We start from the raw sequence: 19,401 nt of genomic DNA on the forward strand, positions 1-19,401 counted from the left end.
GAGCGAGTATGGGCTATTTATATCAGCAAAGGTTCTTCGATACTCCCCAACTCGCTTGCGGTTCAAGATTCTTGCAATGAGTCGCGCTGCGGCCGGCGAGTGTACTAAAGTCCTCTCAACTGAGCAGTGTTTGAAGGGCAAATACCTTTGGGGTTTAAAGGCCTTTAGCATTATCTGTCATGATAACCCAAAGTATAGCAGGAGCTTGAAGTCCAGAACCAGTGAAGAAGTTAATATGACATTAGACTGGAAGCTTCCTCAGAGGTTAATTTGGGCAAGCATCGAGACCAAGATGTACCTGCAACTTAGCAATGCTTAGAATATAGCGTAGTTATACAGTAGTAAGTAGCACAAATACCAAACCCCTCAGGCCGGTTCCTCCTCACCAGTTGCTGCTGACAACGCACTAACCAGCGCAGCCGCACTCGCAGAAGACAGCGTCCCCCTCCTTGAATTCGGCGGAGAGCTAAACGCCGCCTCCAACGAAGCCCGTTTGTCGTTGTCCTTGTTTGCTATTGACTGGAGGGCCTCAGATGCCGATGCTTGTGGCTGGCTATCAGACAAGCGTGGCGCGAGATCTGGACGGGCGATATGCGACAATGATGCTGTTCGTCCGCTTCTCGGGGGCAATGCTGGTGTTGGTCGGGGAGGAGGCGAAGGGGAGTCTGGCGCGGGAAGCGAAACTACAGGAGGCAATGGGGATGTGTTACTGCCCTCAATCAACGCAGGCGGAGGTGAACTCGAAGTAGAAGCCTCAGGCGGTGGGATTTCCGCTGCGGCTGAAGGACTCTTCCACAACCGATACATGTTCTGGATTGTTGGATTCTTACTCCGCGTATCTGGTGGTGACGGCGGGTCGGGCGCAATATAGCCCATCGACATAACCGCTCCACGATTTTTGGCGTGAATTCCAGGTATTACCATCGACTTTGCTTGTGGTTGAACATGTATCGGGGAGGGTGATTCTGGCATTGGCGTGGAGGGAGTATTGTCAACAGCTGACGTAGCGGATCGTGGAATGAGAGACGTAAACCCATTTGCAGGTCGCCCCGGTACCATCGACACTGCCCGCTCCCGTATTTCAGGCACTGGTATGGGTGTTGACGTCGTTTCTGGTCCAGGACTCGTATTACCATCTGACCTCTCCCGACCCCTTCGCTCCGCAACAGCAGCTCTTACTTCCGCATAACTCTGTCGTGCCTTGTGCGACATATTTCCGTTGTTATTTGTCTCAGGCCGCAACCGCGAGATCAGAGAGCCGTGGTCAGGAACCTCCTCTCCACCATTACCATCCTTGTCCTTATCCTTCATTAGCCCACCCCAGTTGGCACCCCATTTCCGGAACGTTTCCTTCGCAGTATTACTGATCGCCTGCTTGTCACGTGATCGCAATGTGGAAAGGAAAGATGGCGTCGTCGGACTGCCACCGGTGGCGCTCCTGGGCAAAGACGTAGAAGGTTCGCTTCCTCCAGCCGGGTACTCCTCTACTGAGTTTGATTTGACATGTCCACGGGAAGACGGAGGTTGCAAATGCGAGTCGTCGCTTCCTTCAGAGCTCGTCGAAGCTGCTACATCAGAGGGATGGGGAGTTGAGCGAGAGCGTTGATTTGTCGTTTTTTCCGCATCCATAGTACCAGCACGACCTCTGGGTGCTTCGTCCTCATCCGCAAAGACATCTTGTTCAGTGAATGATCGGCCACCTTCACTACGACCACCTTCACTGCGTGCTGCTGAAAACCAGCTACGCTTCTTCTTCAACTCGGGACCGTCTCCAGTGGAAAACGTCGAAGACCAAGAGACCTCTGGAACATCCGGAGGGGAGGAAGAAATGGGAAGATCAACGGCTGATTGAGTTGCACGTGGTTCTGATTCGACTGTCGAGGTTGGAACAGCAGCAGGAGGCGCTGATACGACTGAGCCAGCATCATCTTCAGAGGGCAATTGTTGTGGCGGTGGTTGGGTTTGCGGTTGTGATTGAGCAACATCTGCTGGCGCCTTTTCTCGCCTTGCCGCATCTGGCCATATGCCGCCTCGATGACTGTGGCCCGCGCTTTCGAAGAAAGAGATATCGTCCATATTTGGCAATACGACTGATTCCGCAATCTATGCAAACGCTTCAGTTATGCCCAAGAAATTGGCAATGCAGACACTCACGATGGTTTTCAGACTCGACTCCAGTGTGCTCGTGATCATGCTCCACGTAATCTGCCGGTCGCTCACGATGGGCTCGACCTCGAAGACCATTCTTGGTGCTTGCGTAAACGCATACCAGATCCGGTTGCTCGGTGGCCGTTTAATCTTGACGAGCAAGTTTCCCTCGATCTCCTTGAGAACCGCCGCAAGAACGAGTTTGACCTCGTAAGACTTGAATCGCGAACCAAGACTAATAGTCGCGGTCGCCTCCACGGTGATGCGGACTTCACCCTTGTACTGTAGATGTACTTCCATAGAAGCGTCACCCTCCTTCGTAAGCTCCTTCAACATGGGTTTGCTGAACGTGGGTGCCTTGTTGCCAACGGAGACTTCGGTGACGTTGATCTCCGTCAAAAAAGCAGGGCGTTTGACTTTGGAGAGCTTCTTCATAATGCGACGAATGATTTCAGCCTCGAGGTTATGAGTGCGGTAGAAGCTGAAGAATATGCGTCCGAGAAGAGCGTTGAGCCAGCGCATAGGGATGACGTCGGGTTGTTCGTCAAGGGTATTGACGAGATAAGCCATGTCGCTCGGTTGGAATATATTTTGAAGAGGTGTAAGCATTGGCGTTTGTGGTGGGTTGTCCGATGCGTGGATGAGTGCCATATACCAATCCTCCATTTCGAAATTCGAGCGAACGAAAATAAACCACGGAGTTGCTGGGTTCAAAGCTTGTTCTCGTGCAGCGTCGCGTTGTTTAGCCTCTTCTTCTGCCACTTCTCGAATCTTTTCCGCCTTCTTGGCCCCAGCACCACTCTCTGCAACCCGTGCCTCGACATCAATGCCTTCTGAATGCATTTCCCTCGTTACACTCGGCATGCCTTTCTCTGGTGGAATTTTCGGTTTGAGACAGATAGCGTTCCGCTTCGCAAAGAGCTCCCCGTCCATGAGACCCTCTGGAAATATCGTCACGTCATGGCCGCTGAGCTCAATCGCCCCTTCGCACTCCGACATGCTCTCGTCCTCATACAAATACAAAACTGAACCCTTCAGGACCACATACCACATATCTTTTGGCCGCGAACGTTTAGGGTCTTTGGAGCGAGCATCGAGGAAGCTGCGGACAAGGGTAACATAACTCCCGTCTGTCGACTCTTCAAATGTGCGTCGCATTGTCAGCCAGGCTTTGCGGGTCTTGGGGGCATCGTTAACGTCTAGCGCCGGTGTCTTGTCTTCCTCCTCCTCATGGGCGCCTTTCTCCGCAAGCTCTGTTCTGATTTTCTTGCCACCATCTGGGTCGCCAACAGGGACGGAAGTGTAGATGGTGAAGTAAACGAATGCAGCGATGAGTAGGGGCAAGAATGTGATTCCTCCAAGAATGTACGCGTAGAAGAGGGCTTTGAGGGTCATACAGAGTGCGCAGCGTGGTCGTCGTCGACCTGCAACGTTGTGGTAGTTGCTAACGGTGACGTTCCGGAGCCACATTTGTCACGGGTGACGTGGTTCTTTGAGAACTCTCAGATGGTCTTCTTCGAAAACCTCCTGAATTATAAACCTGGTGGCCTGCATCCCGTCCATATAGGCGATACTTTTGCGGAGGGACGTTACGAGGTTATCGACAAGCTTGGACATGGTTGTTCGTCCACCATCTGGCTCGTTCGCGACTCGACAACTGCAAACTACGTCTCACTCAAAATCATCGAGGCTTGTAGATCGGAATCGCCGAGTGAGTTTGCGGTCCTGAAGCATCTAGAGGCAACATATGATGCGGAAGATGAGGGAAGTCAGTACGTGGTTCGAATGCTTGACCATTTTGGTGTGTTTCCTGGTTGACAGAGGTACTACTGAACTCATCTATTTTCAGTGCATGAGGGACCGAATGGAGCACATCTCTGCATTGTCCAGGAGCTCCTGGGGCCTTCTTTGACCTTGGACCTCGAAAGATTCTACGACTCTGCCCTCCCTTCGGAGACAGCTAGTCGACTCGTTGGCCAGCTTGTTCTCGCTGTCGACTATCTGCATAAACGCGGAGTCGCCCATGGTGACCTCCACACTGGAAATATCCTACTGTGTATCCCCTCGACGCTCAATTTCGATTTCGGCAGTCCAATAACAGACAACAGGAGACTGCCCACTACCCCCACTCCCCACATGCCCAAGTATCTCGTTATACCTCTCGTCAGACGCTTCACCAACAGCTTTATATGGTCCTGCATGCTTAAGCCACAGATCAAACTCTGCGATTTTAGCGAGTCTTATATGGCGAGCATGACGACACCTCCACGACTTGCTTGCCCGCATATTCTCCGTCCACCGGAAGGCATTCTCACTCAACTGCCACACGCAACCCTCGCGCTGGACATTTGGGCTCTTGCTGTGGTCATGTACCAAATCTTGACTAACGGCGAACTGCTGTTTTTCCAATTCGACGACTACATTTTGGAGGCCATCACTCTCACGCTGGGTAAATTCCCTGAGCCATTGTGGTCGAGCTGGAGCAATCGGGCAGAGTTCTTCGACGACGATGGAAACCCAGTCCATCGCCCCGGCCAGTCTGACACTGCCTCCATGACTTCCTTGAGCGAAAAAGCCGAGGGCCGGACAGACGATAAACAGGAGAATGCGGCACTCGCAGCCATGTTGGAGATGATGTTGCGCTATGATGCGGAAAGCAGGAGTTCAAGCAGCGACTTGGTGCAATGTGAATGGATAGTGGAATATTGCCGTCCTTACATGGGCGACGATGTTATACTGCCGGAGGAACGAACCAAGGTGGTTTACCTCACGGAAAAGGAATCATGCGCTCGCAACACCTAACGTCGTCGACAAACTTTCCAAGCTGATCAGTCATCCAAGCTGAAGTCTCATTATATGTATTTTGCGTGTCACGAAGCCGCGAACCAACTTCCTCCTCAATCACCACCCGCAAATACCTAGGAAGGTTAAACGAAAGGCCCAACGCAAACAGAGTCATCAAGAATAAAGTCGGAAAGATCAAGATGACGTGTGTATGTTTGGGCACAACGTCCACCAGTAAGGAACTGGTCAATGCGGCAGGATGCCTTTTCACGAAGGTGTTGGATAACGGAGCTTTCTCAGAGTCTGAGTCTTCCAATATTCGGTGAGTTTCGTGCCTACGCTCTCAGTCCTCGAGCATCTCATCGATATGTATTGCCACTTCGAAGGACCAGATTGATCCTAATGGCTTTCATCTAACTGTACAATTCGACGCTGTTCTCCAACCGCCTCATACAGCTCACATACTTGGACATGAAGAAGAGAGAGAGGATTTGAAGAAGCGGGGAAACTGGTTGTCGACACGCTGCTGGAGGGAAAGGAAGGTGAAGGCAAACAAGTTGAAGGAGGGTTTTGTCAAAGTTGCTCAAGATCGACGAAGAATGCGGCGAGAACTTCGAGCCGCCGGCAACCCAGTTGCCGAGGCATGATTCAGCGGTTCAAGTTGAGATTAACATGGTCGAATGCTCATTGATAAAAAGGAGTCAGTAGCTTGGTACTTGTGCGTAACCACTAAGTAGCAGAAACCTTTGCCATTTACATACACTGAATCTGATAGAAATATAGCAAAATAAGCTCTAAGATAGACTAACGTCCTGAAAGAGGAAACTATAGCTAGATATAGATTTGGCGATTATATTTGTATGTCTTGGTTAGAACGTTCTGAAATTTGACACCTGACCGGTTTGTCCGTTAGCACCACTCTGGAGGGAACACGAAGGACAGTTTCCGACGCCTAGAGAGCGTCAGTGAGCATGAACATTTCTTGGATGTCCTTTTTCGTCATGGGATGCTCCAACCTGGTGCGCTTCTTGGGCAGGACCACATCGTCACCCAGGTAAGGACGGCAATACTCCACTATCCATTCACATTGCACCAACTCGCTGGCTGAACTCCTGCTTTCCGCATCATAGCGCAACATCCTTTCCATCATCGCCGCGAGTGCCGCATGTTCCTCCTCGTCGTTTGTCCAAAACTGCGCCTTTTGCATCAAGGGGCTATGGGAGGGGGTACTTGACCAGTCGGGGTAATTGAGTGGGGTTCCATCCTCGTCAAAGTACTCCCCCCGATTGCTCCAGCTCGACCACAGCGGTTCAGGGAATTTACCCAGCGTGAGAGTGATGGCGTCCAAAATGTCGTCGTCGAATTGGTAAAACAGCAGATCGCCGTTGGTCAAAATTTGGTACATGACCACAGCGAGAGCCCAAATGTCCAGCGCGAGGGTTGCGTGTGGCAGTTGAGTGAGAATGCCTTCCGGTGGACGGAGAATATGTGGGCAAGCAAGTCGCGGAGGTGTCGTCATGCTCGCCATATAGGACTCGCTGAAATCGCAGAGTTTGATGTGTGGCTTGAGCATGCAGGACCATATAAAGCGTTTTGTGAGGCGTAGAGGAATAGGCACAACAAGATATTTCGGCGCGTGAGGTGTGGGTAGTTCACAGGTCTCCTTTGGTGGACTGCCGAAATCGAAATCGAGCGTTGAGGGGATACACAATAGTATATTCCCAGTGTGGAGGTCACCATGGGCGATTCCGCGTTTATGCAGATAGTCGACAGCGAGAAAAAGCTGGCCAACGAGTCGACTAGCCGTGTCCAAAGGGAGAGCATAGTCATACGAGAATGTTTCGAGGTCCAAGGACAGAGAAGGCCCCATGAGTTCCTGGACGATGCAGAAGTGTACTCCATTTGGTCCCTCATGCACTGAAATTAGATGAGTTCAGTAGTACCTCTGTCAACCAGGAAACACACCAAAATGGTCAAGCATTCGAACCACGTACTGACTACCCTCGTCTTCCGCATCATATGTTGCCTCTAGATGCTTCAGGACCGCAAACTCACTCGGCGATTCCGATCTACAAGCCTCGATAATTTTGAGCGAGACGTAGTTTGCAGTTGTCGAGTCGCGAACGAGCCAGATGGTGGACGAACAACCATGTCCAAGCTTGTCGATAACCTCGTAACGTCCCTCCGCAAAAGTATCGCCTATATGGACGGGATGCAGGCCACCAGGTTTATAATTCAGGAGACTTTCAAGGAATGGCATTTGTGGAAAGTGCTTGGAAAGTTCAATTACAGACCGTCACAACCAAGTCACCTCCTTCCCGACTTGGACGCGGTCTTCGACATGTAAAAGCTACAGAAAGACAATAGTCCGCTACAGAAGATCCTCAGTAGATAACCACGAACGAATATAATTGCCGGACTCGGAGGCTGTGTCCACCGTGACGGAACAGCGGCGGCCCTACATATGTACGGCTCACCGAAATCGGATGTGGGGCCAATTATTAGCCTCCAAATCTTAGCGGTGAATGGGCTTGAAGCACAGCTTCTTTTTGCGCTGCTTTAATTTTCTTGGCCGAGGCTCTACTCCCCGTAATGTCGCCTGCCAATGCCCATTTTTCCACATCCACGAGGTAACAGGCGAGCGGCGAGGACTAACAGCCATCGGAGGGAAGGCGCAGTTAAATGAGGGATGAAGAGGCACCGTTAACTGGGTTCCAAATGCACTGTCTTGCATCGGAACCCAACAGGAAGTTTCCGGCGGTGAATCCGGACATGGTGTTACAACGATGGTCGGTATTAGGGGATGGGAAGAAGAAGAGCTCGTGGGCTCTGAAGAGAACGAGATGTCTTCTAGCTGGAAAACCAGTTAAGACGGTCAAGGGAAAGGAATGCCAAGCACATACTTCGAGGTCCGCAAGGAGGTGTGCCACAGTTTCAATATCTCGATGGAGGCTGGTGATTAAGGACCTCCCAGCTGGCGGCAGGCAAGAGAGCGCAAGTTGACCCCAGTTTGGCGCTGCAGGCAAAACGAGACGGAAGTAATCCATGTCGAAGGACTGTTTTGCAATTGCCGAGTCAGGACGGCGATCGAGCGTAGAGCCAGTCAGACATACAAACTGCTCAGAGTCATCGGCCTGCGAGAGTCGGGCGAGCATCGTCTTGTGGTGGTTTTCGTGAAAGGTCGTGGTGGTCGAGAGCCAAAGGGCAACCCCGCATTGTTGCCAAATATGAATGTCAAATTTTAGCCTCCGGGTCCGGGGCAACTGAAACCGGAGCCACTATTGATGCATTGATGGCTGATATTGATGGGATACGTGTTGCAGCTGACCATCACAGACGCGGTCTTCGCGTCTTCTAATAAGTTATGGCTGCTGTCCTTTGTAAGAAGCCCACACGCCCTTAACTTTCACCCACAAACAAACCACCCAGTGTCTCAGAAACGACCTCTGGAGTATCCAAACCTTCCGCCTGCCAAACTCGCCAAAATCTGTGTGTGGCTCTCTCGTTCATTTGACGCGTTATCTGACCGCGTGCAGCACAGCCCACCCCCTGCAAACCACCTATCTCAGATCCATTCAGCTGGCGCACTTCTCTAGGAAAGTCTAGAAGGTGTCTTTATGGCGAGCATCTTGACCCCAGACCGACCAGCAAGGTGGCCGCGTTCGATCTGGACGGCACCGTGATTGCAGAGCTCTCCTTCGAGTGGAATCCACTTGCGCCGGACCAATGGGAATGGTGGAATGCGTGTGTACCCGGGAAACTGGCGGAAGCAGTAGAAGCAGGGTAAGTCGATTCTTATTGAACGCGGATTTCGACCCCATTCCGCTAGATACTCAATAGTAATCGTCACTAATCAGGCGGGGCTGTCTTCGCCTCAACATCTGAACGAGTGGAAGCTGAAAATAAAGCTCGTGTCCGCAGCGGTTGGCCCATTGTGATCTTCAAGACCTCTGCTAATTTTGTTTAGATTCCAGATGTACCCTTCAGAATTCTCGCGGCGACGGCGAGAGACAACTACCGAAAACCTCTGATTGGCATGTGGGAGGAACTCGAGCGGATGTTTGCCGCAGACGGCATTACAATTGGTGTGTGGGGTCACAATATTTTCTTGTTATCCAACAGCATTGGTTAGACAAGTCACAATCGTTTTACGTTGGCGATTCCGCGGCGCGAGTGTATCCTGGAACCTGGGATATCAAGCCTGACTTCAGTGGCACGGATAGGAAGTGGGCGCTAAATGTCGGAATCCCGTTCTTGACGCCGGAGGTCATCATTTTGCTCCCTTAGCGCAAGTCTGTCGCTGATGTCCCAAGTAGGAATACTTTCTAGGAGAAGAACCCCATCCATGTTACGATTTGCGTGACTTTCACGTCTCGTCTCTTCGTTCCTGTAAGCTCTGCTTCTGACCTCAGACTTAGTTGACATTCGAACAGTACCGCTCTTCATGCCCACCTCCACGCCTCTCATTCCGATAAAACCGACACAAGAACTGGTTTTATTTGTGGGATACCCATGCATCGGAAAAACGACTCTATTCCGCACATATTTTGGGCGTAGGGGCTACCAAAACATCAACCTAGACACGTTCAAGACGTTGGACAAGTGTGTCGAGAAGGTCCAAGACGCGATTTCGGCGGGGCGGAGGTGTGTTGTTGGTAAGTTTGGTCATACTAATTCGCTGCTCAAACCTTTACTTATTATATGTGTTCACAGACAGCACTAACGCCGACAGGTCTACGCGACGCGCCTATTTAGATGTCGCAGCGAAGCACAACGTTCCCGTTCGGTGTGTGAATCGCTTCATCGACAATTCTTATTTGACGGTAGTTCTGCCAGGTGCATGCTATTTTCGGGTTCGCTCGACCTCGCATGGCACAACAACCTCTATCGCGCGTATGGCTCGCTCTCTTCCCAGCGCCACCCACCGCGCGATCACCTTCCGATGAGCGCGTTTACATTTTTCCGGGACAAGTACGAAGAACCCAAGTTAGAGGAGGGCTTTACCCATATAAAGAGGATCTATTGGGTGTGGTCGGGGACAGAGGAGGAGCGCGGGATCTGGAGCAAGTGGTGGCAGCTGGATGAGAAGAGGTAAGAGAGCTCACCATATAGGGGTTGTTTTGTCGCACTGTGTCCCGCAAGAGGGACAAACAGCCACTTCAAGTTCGAGCTTCTTTCACTGAACGACTGGGGTTGCTCTAGTGGTTCATCCGATAGGGACCTACTGTTTCGTCAATCAGCCTGCAAGAGTAAACAGCTGGTGCGAACCTTTTCTGCTATGGAAGACGGTTTGGGATAAAGAAGAGACATCACGTTCATGGGTTCCATGATAGTTAGGCAAGAACTATTACCTTTCCTTCGGGGATGCCAACATCTCAATCATACTGTTGGCGTCGCTGGTTCAGATTGGCACCAATAGCCTGGATCTTTCGTGAGGACTACCCCTATGTACGCGATCAGTCGCGGTAACTGGTCTCGTGACCGCGACAGGATGAAGACAACTTCTTTCAACGGTGAATTAAGTGCAAGGGTAGTGAGGGAGGATCAAGTAAGGTAACTTTAGTATCGTATCGATGGCGGCAGTCTGCTGCGTGAAATGCGGATTCGTATTCCAAGAAAAAAAAGTTGATGCAATGCGATGGTGGATGATGCGAAAGACCGAAAGCGAGGAGGGCAGTAAAATGCGACGGAAATGGCCGTGGATGGAATGCGTAAAAGCGTGGGAATGGTTGGAATGGGGGGGGGGTATGTACATTGGTATGGGTCGTGACAAGAAGATGGCAAGAAATTATCGGATTAACGGTGAGTATGCGTTTGTCGTTAGATGATTTGTTTCTGCGAAAGGTGAGTTGAGGAGAGCAATCATGTCGTAGACTGACCGGTTTACGCCCGTTCAAGAGCGACCGTGCGCCGTCGTTCCCAGCTTTCCACACGTGCCTTGACGCCAGCAGGCCTGCAGCGTGACTTGAGAACATCGTCCACCTCGATATCAAGGCCCATGCTTTCCACATCCAGAGAGTCGGTGAAGTCCAGCCGTTCCAGGTCAACTTCGATATCAAGCTCAGCAGCATCCATCTCCACGTGCTCCAGCTCGACATCAATCTCCAACGCAGCAAGAGTCTTTGCTCGTTGGATAGGAGGACTGGGCCGTGGGCGCCGGCCGGTGATGGTTGTCGGTGATGTCGGTGATGTCGCCACGTGCAATGTTGTTTTCAGCACGACATCGTCATATGGCGGTGGTGGCAGCTCTTTCATAATATCGTCAAGCCCCCAAGTCGAGCGCCCCAAACCGGAAGGGCGGAATACTTGCACCATCTCTGATGTCTTGAAGCCTCGTCTCCGGTCCAGCCAGGCCCTTCTCAGACCCCTTCCCTCGCGCACCCGGTCAGTTTCGTCTTTCTGCATCGCAACAAGCTGTCTTGAGGCAGCTGATTGCGCCAAAACACTTCTCAGGCGAGCCGTCATTCGAACGAAAGCAGCGTGCTCAGCATGTGCTGCCTTCTGGGCCCGCCGCTGTTCCCGTTTTGCCGACGATGATGAAGCCTGTCTAGTGTGGGCTGCATTGGACGGTGTCCGAGAGTGAGTGGGAGACTGTGCCTGGGCTGGCCGTCTGATATGCGAGCCGGTTAGTGGCGATACGGCATCCTGCGATTCCGCTTCAGGGTCGTCAGCGCACGTGAAGTAAGAACTGTTTGAGCTTGTCGAGGATTCAATCGCATGGCCCGTAAAGCTGACCCCTATGGTGGTATGGCCAGATTCGGGAGTATGGACAGACGATCCATCAGAGTCAGACTCGCTGTCGACCACAAGCTCACATTCACTCTCATCTTCAGAATCGCTTTCGCTCTCGTCAGATGACCAGGGCTCGAACGTTGCCTGGCGCGTCGGTGATGTTGGGAATGATATCGAGTTGGGGGAAAACGGCTGGGGTGACAACTCGAGCTCGTTCAGATACCGTGTGGACAAAAGCGAAGGAAATTGGGCTTCCAGTTCCCGCATGCGATCTTCAGCTCGACGAAGCATACTGCGTGCGACCCAGGCATGGTATCCACCTCCAGCCCGTTTGAACAGTGTTGGCGTCTCATCGGATAGCAACACCGGCTGGAAAGAAGGATTGATGTTTTCGAACAGTCCAACTTTGGTGGCCAAAACAGGCAGCACATGCGCACGGAAAGAATCCACAAGTGTTGAACGGGCTCTCCGACGCAAAAGCCGTGGACTAAGTTCTTCCCTACGCTCGGTTATGAGAGCAGAAAGCCGAGGTGTTTCATTTTGTTGCTTCGAAAACGCAGATGATGGTGCTGAAGGTGGAGCAGAACTTGGAGGAGTCTCAAGATTGTGGGTAGGGGGCGGAGTTAGAGGACGTTCTTCTTGTGGAACTGTTTCCTTTGAAGCGAAAGAACCGCGTCGGGTGAGCTTGCGGAACGGAGACGGAGAGCGATCAGTAGAGTCGCGGGTAGGAGAACTTGGTGGTGAAGTATTGGATGAGCCAGACGGGGTGAAAGTTCTAAACAAAGTCAATAACCCAAAATAGCATAAGATAGGCGACATACGCGACGAGCGCCATCAACAGCGACCGTGAACGAACCAGACGATTCTTGGTAGACTTTGTACCCTTGAGCGACGGTGGTGGAGAGTTGAGGACCTGCTCCTTATAATTATTGTCTTTGCGCTTTGCTGCAAACTGGCGTTCAAGCTCAGCTTCCCGTTCGAGACTAGCTCGACGTGCAGCCTCTTTCTGTTGTTCCTTCTCTTGTTGGCGGACCTTATCCTCTTCAACAGCGCGCTGCCAGTCGCGCGCCCTTTGCTCTGCCCTCCCACTCTCTTCAACATCGACTATCACCTTTGCGAGCATGTCCGCACACTCTTGAGTCAATGCCCACTCTTCAACCTTGCCGTCAAGGAAGGAACAGACGACCTGGTTGTTGGGGAGGTCGAAGAGGACTTCTCCAAGGAGACTGGGAAATGCAGCGGCCCTGTCCAAAGCGTGCATGGAGGGTGGTGCTTCGAGGTCATCAGCAGCAAGTCGGGCCAGTTGCGCCGCCCAAGCGGGGGGTATGGGGAGGCTTAGTGGCAGCTCTGGAAAGGAGAGGGCGAAGAGAATTGTGGGGGTCGGTGTCGCAGACGCCGGTGGGCTCAGCTTGATGAGCATGGCGCCAGTCGAGGTAAAGAGAAAGGTAGGAAAGACAGGGTTGCAGCTGAAGTGGGTCCCCTAATAACAAATGCCAGCGCCAGAGTGGAACGACTACTGACGGTGGAGGAGAGAGAGAAGGGTCGGGATCACACAACGTTAGCTCGGCTAACTTTTTGCCAAAATGAGTAGAAATCCGTTCCGTCTCCCATTCCGTCTGTCTCTCTGGTTCTTCTACAAGAAATATCTCAACGGAAAGGTACGAATAAAGCTAGGGGGAAACAGAGCGTCATGTGCGCCGCTTAATTCAGGCCCCGATCGTGTTTCGACCACACACCGACGACGCGTCAAAACGCGCCCCAAAAGCGCGTCATTTATGTGCTAACAGCTCTACCATGTCCGTGTGATGACTCTCTCGGTCATGAGCTCCAAGGAAACCTTTGCGTCGCTGTCCGGCAACAACTGCAACAATTCTCGGGCCTTTTCGGAATGGGCTCGTGCTAATTCTCTTGTGCGGGCGACGCCAGATGATCTTCGCACTAAATCGCGAGCCTGGTGTCCTGTTAGAGCAGTGTTTTCCAAGTTGGAGTCAGAAACAAACCAGTTCAACATCCCCCTCTTTCTCAAACTTGCGCTGGATCAACGGTCCCATTTCTGGATGCTCTTCCCAAGCATATAACGCGGGTCCAGTTGCCAATCCCAGCTGCAAATCAGCACCTCCAGGCTTGCCTAACGTGGCTTCTCCAGCTTCGTAGTCGAGAACGTCGTCTACTAGCTGCCATCACAAGTCAGAAATAGGACATCAAAAAGACGCGTTTGGACAACTACCTGGAATGCAAGCCCGAAATTCCGTCCAAACGCGTACGCCACCTCCTTCCATACTTCTCCCTGCGCACAACCGCCCAAGATAACCGACGCGCGACAGCCCTTGGCCATCAGACTTGCAGTTTTGAGGTAGGTCTTCTTCAAATAAACGCTCCAGGCCTCTCCGCTGGCTGTTGGAGTAGCGACAAGCCCTAATTCGGGCGTGTAGACCTCCTTCATCTGGAGAATCTCGCCTTCGACAAGATTCGCGATAACACTCGCGATAAGTTCGACGACTTCGAGGTCTCCCAGCCGAGAAAGCGCAGTACTTGCTCTTCCAAGCAAGAAGTCGCCCCCAAGCACGGAGAGTTTATTACCAAATGCAGCGGGGGCAGAGGGGACTCCCCGACGCAAGGCTGACCTGTCAATGACATCGTCGTGTAAAAGGGAAGCGACATGTATCATTTCCACAATTTGCGCCAGCCGTCGCTGGGTCGGCAGCAGCCCTGGCGCTGTCCCGACCTGCCAGTTGTCTGGCATTGCCGCCCGTTCGGCACGCGCAGTCGGAGGAATAAGGGAAAACACGGACTGGAAAGAGCTGGTGGTGTCGGGCATACTCGGGTTCCAGTCGTTCAACACGTCGCCCCTCGTCAGCGGCAGGTCCAACTCTTTCTCCCCATCACACTCTGCAGCCCATCTCCGCTCTCTCCAGTCTTTGCCCAACCCATTCGTGGCACGTGCAAAAAGCAACACAAGCAGCGGCCGCATCTGCTTCGACGGGTGTAAAAAGTAGTATTTTGCGATTTCATCTAGCCCGGGATGTGCCGAACCGAGGAGAGTGAGCAGGCTTTGGCGAAGGTGGTCAAGTTCGGGGGCAACGACTGCGGCGGGGTCTGGTCGACGCGTCTTTGCTTGGTCAGCGACAGCTGCTTTCTGCGCGGCGACGACTGAGTAAAGTCTGCGCTTGGAGGTGGAGCGAGCAAGCGCGTCTGCCCATCGTCGCATGGAGGGAAGGAGGTAAAAGGCAATCGAAAGTTATTAGTGGCGTGTGACGCATGAGAAAAGTAAAAGTACTACACAACGTGGCTAAAATAAAAATAAAATCTAGCGTGCCCTGGAGGGGGAAGTCAATGCAGAGGGCATCGGAGGGGGCTTTCGCATTGGCCTCAAGTGCTCTCTGAATCGAGTCATTGGGCGCGCAATCTGGACAGTCACCGCTCGTCCCTAAATAGAACGGGTCAGACAAAATATTGTTGAACGCAAATGACTGGCCCTGGCTTGCAGGTCCTCCCACTCCATCTGATCCGTCGAGTTCAAAACGAGTAGCATGAGAGGCTGGTAGTCGTCTGGCAGTGGTTGTGGGATCGAGTCAGGGTCGTCCACAGGCATAACCAGGATTCGACCGAGCTATTGACGCGTTTGGACTTCCAATTAGCATGCAGACACAGAGACGTACCTCACTGTTGACCATTCCCGAGCTTAGCTCTTGTGTTTCCTGCCACACTTCCCCGCTCAGCCCCGCGATAACCCTGATATCGTCTTTCCGTCTGTTTGGATATGAGGCAAAGCATATCAGCTGGCCCGACGGCGATAGCAGAATAGCTGTATGCAGCTCTGGAGGTACGAGTGCTTGTTCAAGCGATTCTCGTAGTCGTGAAAGCACCAGCATCCGGAGAGTTACTCGGAGGTCACGTGCTCGCTTATCGAGCATGGTGAGGAAGCTAAAGTATACAACAGCGAAACGATGTGTCTACATAGTCCAATACGTGTTAAGTAAGTATCAGCGTCAGTAATCGATCGGGTTCACTTTTTTGTTTTTTTTCCTTCTTAACTCATTGCGGCTGTGGCTTTGCTGCCTGGCGCTAACCCAAACATTAGCCAAAGAAAAGAGAGGCCAGTCAACACACCAGTTGATATAATAGTTGTTGATAGCTCTGCTGTCCTGCTGGTGGCATCCCACCCGCTGGAGCAGCAGCAGGTTGTGATGGAGGCATTGGATAAGCATTTGGCAGCGGGGCTTGCTGTTGTTGCTGAGCGGCGGTCGCTTGTTGCAAGAGCGCCAACACGTGAGGAGGAAGCCCTACGGGATTAGCGGCTGCTGGTGGTGGGGGTTGGGCTTGGGCACCAACACCATACGGAGGTTGGCCTCCATAAGGCGTCGGATTTGGTGGCGGTGGTTGATTGTAATATGGTGCGCCAGTAATTGGAGCAGCAGCTGCACCGGCTGAGCTATCTGCTGGTTTAAGCGCAGCGAGTAGCTACGAAAGATGTTTAGCAACAAAATTGGGGAGCTAGGAGATAAACCTCACCGCTTGTACCTTTCGAGCTTGGTCATTTCGGTCGTCTTGAGCGGGAGGCATCATGGGAGCAGGCGCTGCATAAGGCATAGGCACCATGCCTGGGGCATTCATCGTTGGCGGAGGGCCATTCATAGGCGGGGGACCAGTCATTGGAGGAGGGCCTCGCATTGGCGGAGGGCCACCCATTGGCGGACTCATTGGAGGTGGACCACCCTGTGGCACACCACCATATCCACGGTCAAACCCGCCTCTCGGTCCATCGAATCGTGGCCCATCATATCGGCCACCTTGATTGAACCCGCCCCGACCGGGCCGGCCACCACCATAGTCATCATCAAATCTCCCTCCACCACCGCCACGACGATCCCGACCAAAGTCGTCATCATGGCCCCCGCCCCTTCCTCTCCCTGGTGGTCCACGGCCACCACCCCCACCCCCACCACCGCCTCGATTGTTCCGATTTTGATTCCCACCTCGGCCACCCCGTCCGCCTTGGAAGCCGCCGTCATTGCGGTTATTATTATTATTTCCGCCGGAACCATTTGCGTTGGACTCCTTCTCCTCCCAGGCAAAAGCAATGTCCATAGCCCCGTCTTGAAGACCGACATTCCGCAGTCGTTCAAAAGCTTGGTCGCAGGCTCGCATATCGTAGTATTCGACATACCGTGAGCTTTAACTTGTGAGCAAACATTCACCAGAAAAGAAAGAAGAGCATACTCAATGCGGTCCCCAACCGGCATAATCGACTTCACATCCCCAAATTGCTGGAACTTGTGTCGCAGCTCGTTCTCGTCTATCGGCTGTCCCGATGGCGAGGCACGCAACGTAACTTGCAAACAGCCTTGCAGCTGCTGTTAAGTCGCATGAGTAAAAGGTCATCAATGTGGGGAATCGAAAGCTGACTTGATTTTTGTCCCTGTCGACACCTTTTGTATCATCGCGGGGAAGAGAGTAATGGACATCAATCGGGCGGCCACTAATCTCAGAACCTTGAAGACGATCTCGGGCACGTTCCGCTGCTCGCAAATCGAACTAGAACTGTCAACATTTGCCGTTGCTCGCTTAAAAACACACCCACATAAGTCACAAAGACCATCCCACGAGTCGAAATCAGATCGAAGAAGGTCTTAATCTCGCCATGCTCCTCAAATTGACGCCGGACATCTGCACTGTTGGTCTCATACTGAAACGAGAACGCATTATGAGCCATGGTAGTCTGAATAACCTCAACTGACTCGCCTTGATATTACGAATGAACAACGTGCGACAGGGCCTTTCTCGTTGAATACGTTCCTCAATGATTGAGTCGTGCACCTTATCGTCTCTGTCTTTCCGTATCGGACGTCGGCCGCGGTTGTCACCACCGTCATCGTAGTTAGAGCCTTAACACACAACAATGAGAAAACAAGTTCAGGTGAGTAAAGAAAGGTTGCGAAAAAAAAAGTGGTGTCTTGGAGAGAGCACGCGGAGAGACGACGTAGTAGCACTGCAACTTTGACAAGTGTTCACCACACAGGACCATCAATAGATTCCTCAAGGGTTTGTGGGTTTTCATATTCTCGTTCTCGTTTCTCGCGCGTGCCACCCGGTGTTGAAATGGAGCTCATCAAGCGCACCTTCATAGCCGCCATTGAAACCCTGATTGTCATAATTGGGAGGCTGCTGCTGCTGCTGCTGCATCGGGTATTGGCCATAGTTTTGATAGTACGGATCTTGCGGGGGCGCATCATAATTATAGTACGGAGCGATGTCGGGGGGAGGCGGGCCTTGATCATAATTGCTCATATTGTTATTGTTGTTGTTGCCGAATCCGGATTGACCACCACCACCTCTTCCACGGCCACCAAAACCTCGTCCTCGATTGTTTTGGCCACCACCGCCAGCGAAACGCTGAGGACGGTCAGGACCAGGACCTGATGATGGTCCTGGTCGACGGTCGTAGTTGACTCCACCGCCGTAGGGATGATGACGATTCATTTCTTCACGTGGGATAGCTTAGGGAGACCAGATACTTGCTGAGACCTCAACTCAAGGGCTAAAGCTGGGCGGGCGCTGTGCGTAGAGATGCTACGTGGTGGTTCGAAGAAAACAGGATGGTGTGGTGTGACCGACCTGTCACACCAGTTAACTGTCGGCTGCGCTCACCATGTCGAAGCAATTCCAGTTCAAGCTTGTCCTTCTGGGTCTGTCCTTCTACTACAGGCTATCACCATATCTCATCGTTGCTTCTTAGGCGAGTCTGCTGTGGGTAAATCAAGGTATGACACCCACTTGTTTGCTAGAGCTGAATCCGCTCACCAATTCCCCCATAGTCTAGTGCTCCGCTTTGTGAAGGACCAGTTCGATGACTACCGGGAGAGCACAATCGGAGGTGCGCTCTTGTATCGAATAACCCCCATGCAACGTTGAACCCATGCGGCTACAGCTGCATTCTTAACTCAGACTGTCACCCTCGAAGACCAAACCACCGTTAAATTCGAAATATGGTGAGGCGCCAGCATTCCACACAACACCGGGCTCAACTTTTGGTCTATAGGGACACGGCTGGGCAAGAACGATACAAGGTACGATCCTCTCGTCAGCGATAATGCGTCACTGACCCGACCATCCACAGTCTCTCGTATGACGCATGCTTCCCGCCGGTCTCTCATATCGACTAATCTCCACAGGCACCCATGTACTATCGCAATGCTAATTGGTAGGCTAACACACCTTCCTCGCTAAACTTACTAATAACATGTGGTGCAGTGCTGTTGTACTCTACGACATAACGTCGTCAGCCACACTTGAGAAGGCACGAAACTGGATCCGCGAACTCCAGCGCCAGGCAGACCCGTCCATCGTCATCGCACTATGCGGCAACAAGTCAGACTTGGCTGCACGGCGCCAAGTAAGTGAGGAAGAAGCAAAGAAGTACGCTGAGGAGGAGGGTCTAATGTGGGCCGAGACGAGTGCGAAGACTGGGGATGGTGTCAACGAGATCTTCACTGCAATTGGTGCGTCTGTTGTTGGATGACATCCACCCTAATTTGTTGATCTCTGCTCAGCTAAGAAGCTCCCACTGACTGCTCCTCCGCCATCGGCACGTGCTGGAGCCAGTCGTCCCGGTGGAAGGACTGGGGTCGACTTGAACAAGCAGACGACAGCCCAGCCAGGCCAGGAGGCGTGCAACTGCTAGACTGTCACCCTTCCGATCTCATCTATCTGTATTCTACTCTACCTATCCTACACCAA

The 19,401-nt window shown here is 52.3% G+C and overlaps 8 protein-coding genes across 8 annotated transcripts; 2 read left to right on the plus strand and 6 right to left on the minus strand.

The window, feature by feature from the left end:
- Window positions 1-366: 366 nt before the first annotated feature.
- On the minus strand, window positions 367-3,618 carry MIND_00521200 (SMP-LTD domain-containing protein; the record flags this gene model as incomplete). The annotated part of the gene is made up of 2 exons (XM_037362001.1): window positions 367-2,103; window positions 2,155-3,618. 2 exons carry the CDS (start codon window positions 3,616-3,618, stop codon window positions 367-369), a joined length of 3,201 nt encoding a protein of 1,066 aa, XP_037222293.1.
- Window positions 3,619-3,642: 24 nt separating this feature from the next.
- On the plus strand, window positions 3,643-4,950 carry MIND_00521300 (Protein kinase; the record flags this gene model as incomplete). Its single annotated transcript, XM_037362002.1, has 2 exons — window positions 3,643-3,949; window positions 3,998-4,950. Exons 1-2 carry the CDS (start codon window positions 3,655-3,657, stop codon window positions 4,948-4,950), a joined length of 1,248 nt encoding a protein of 415 aa, XP_037222294.1. The 5' UTR covers window positions 3,643-3,654.
- An 891-nt stretch (window positions 4,951-5,841) lies between these two features.
- MIND_00521400 (Protein kinase) lies at window positions 5,842-7,192 on the minus strand (the record flags this gene model as incomplete). The annotated part of the gene is made up of 3 exons (XM_037362003.1): window positions 5,842-5,884; window positions 5,949-6,849; window positions 6,898-7,192. 3 exons carry the CDS (start codon window positions 7,190-7,192, stop codon window positions 5,842-5,844), a joined length of 1,239 nt encoding a protein of 412 aa, XP_037222295.1.
- A 3,623-nt stretch (window positions 7,193-10,815) lies between these two features.
- Window positions 10,816-13,084, minus strand: MIND_00521600 (uncharacterized protein; the record flags this gene model as incomplete). Its single annotated transcript, XM_037362004.1, has 2 exons — window positions 10,816-12,439; window positions 12,486-13,084. The coding sequence occupies 2 exons, from the start codon at window positions 13,082-13,084 to the stop codon at window positions 10,816-10,818; spliced, it is 2,223 nt and encodes a 740-aa protein (XP_037222296.1).
- A 369-nt stretch (window positions 13,085-13,453) lies between these two features.
- On the minus strand, window positions 13,454-14,872 carry MIND_00521700 (uncharacterized protein; the record flags this gene model as incomplete). Its single annotated transcript, XM_037362005.1, has 3 exons — window positions 13,454-13,615; window positions 13,665-13,838; window positions 13,892-14,872. 3 exons carry the CDS (start codon window positions 14,870-14,872, stop codon window positions 13,454-13,456), a joined length of 1,317 nt encoding a protein of 438 aa, XP_037222297.1.
- Window positions 14,873-14,971: 99 nt separating this feature from the next.
- Window positions 14,972-15,578, minus strand: MIND_00521800 (uncharacterized protein; the record flags this gene model as incomplete). Its single annotated transcript, XM_037362006.1, has 3 exons — window positions 14,972-15,091; window positions 15,140-15,274; window positions 15,324-15,578. 3 exons carry the CDS (start codon window positions 15,576-15,578, stop codon window positions 14,972-14,974), a joined length of 510 nt encoding a protein of 169 aa, XP_037222298.1.
- Window positions 15,579-15,699: 121 nt separating this feature from the next.
- On the minus strand, window positions 15,700-18,144 carry MIND_00521900 (Protein MEI2-like 2; the record flags this gene model as incomplete). Its single annotated transcript, XM_037362007.1, has 8 exons — window positions 15,700-15,729; window positions 15,775-16,125; window positions 16,177-16,837; window positions 16,885-17,018; window positions 17,071-17,199; window positions 17,246-17,350; window positions 17,407-17,549; window positions 17,784-18,144. 8 exons carry the CDS (start codon window positions 18,142-18,144, stop codon window positions 15,700-15,702), a joined length of 1,914 nt encoding a protein of 637 aa, XP_037222299.1.
- A 169-nt stretch (window positions 18,145-18,313) lies between these two features.
- MIND_00522000 (GTP-binding protein) lies at window positions 18,314-19,345 on the plus strand (the record flags this gene model as incomplete). The annotated part of the gene is made up of 9 exons (XM_037362008.1): window positions 18,314-18,350; window positions 18,401-18,425; window positions 18,480-18,538; window positions 18,593-18,653; window positions 18,704-18,731; window positions 18,782-18,787; window positions 18,837-18,865; window positions 18,916-19,163; window positions 19,215-19,345. The coding sequence occupies 9 exons, from the start codon at window positions 18,314-18,316 to the stop codon at window positions 19,343-19,345; spliced, it is 624 nt and encodes a 207-aa protein (XP_037222300.1).
- Window positions 19,346-19,401: the final 56 nt, after the last annotated feature.

This window comes from Mycena indigotica (assembly GCF_014461135.1).
Source record: "Mycena indigotica strain 171206Taipei chromosome Unknown Mind.scaff0004, whole genome shotgun sequence".
Lineage (NCBI taxonomy): Eukaryota > Fungi > Basidiomycota > Agaricomycetes > Agaricales > Mycenaceae > Mycena > Mycena indigotica.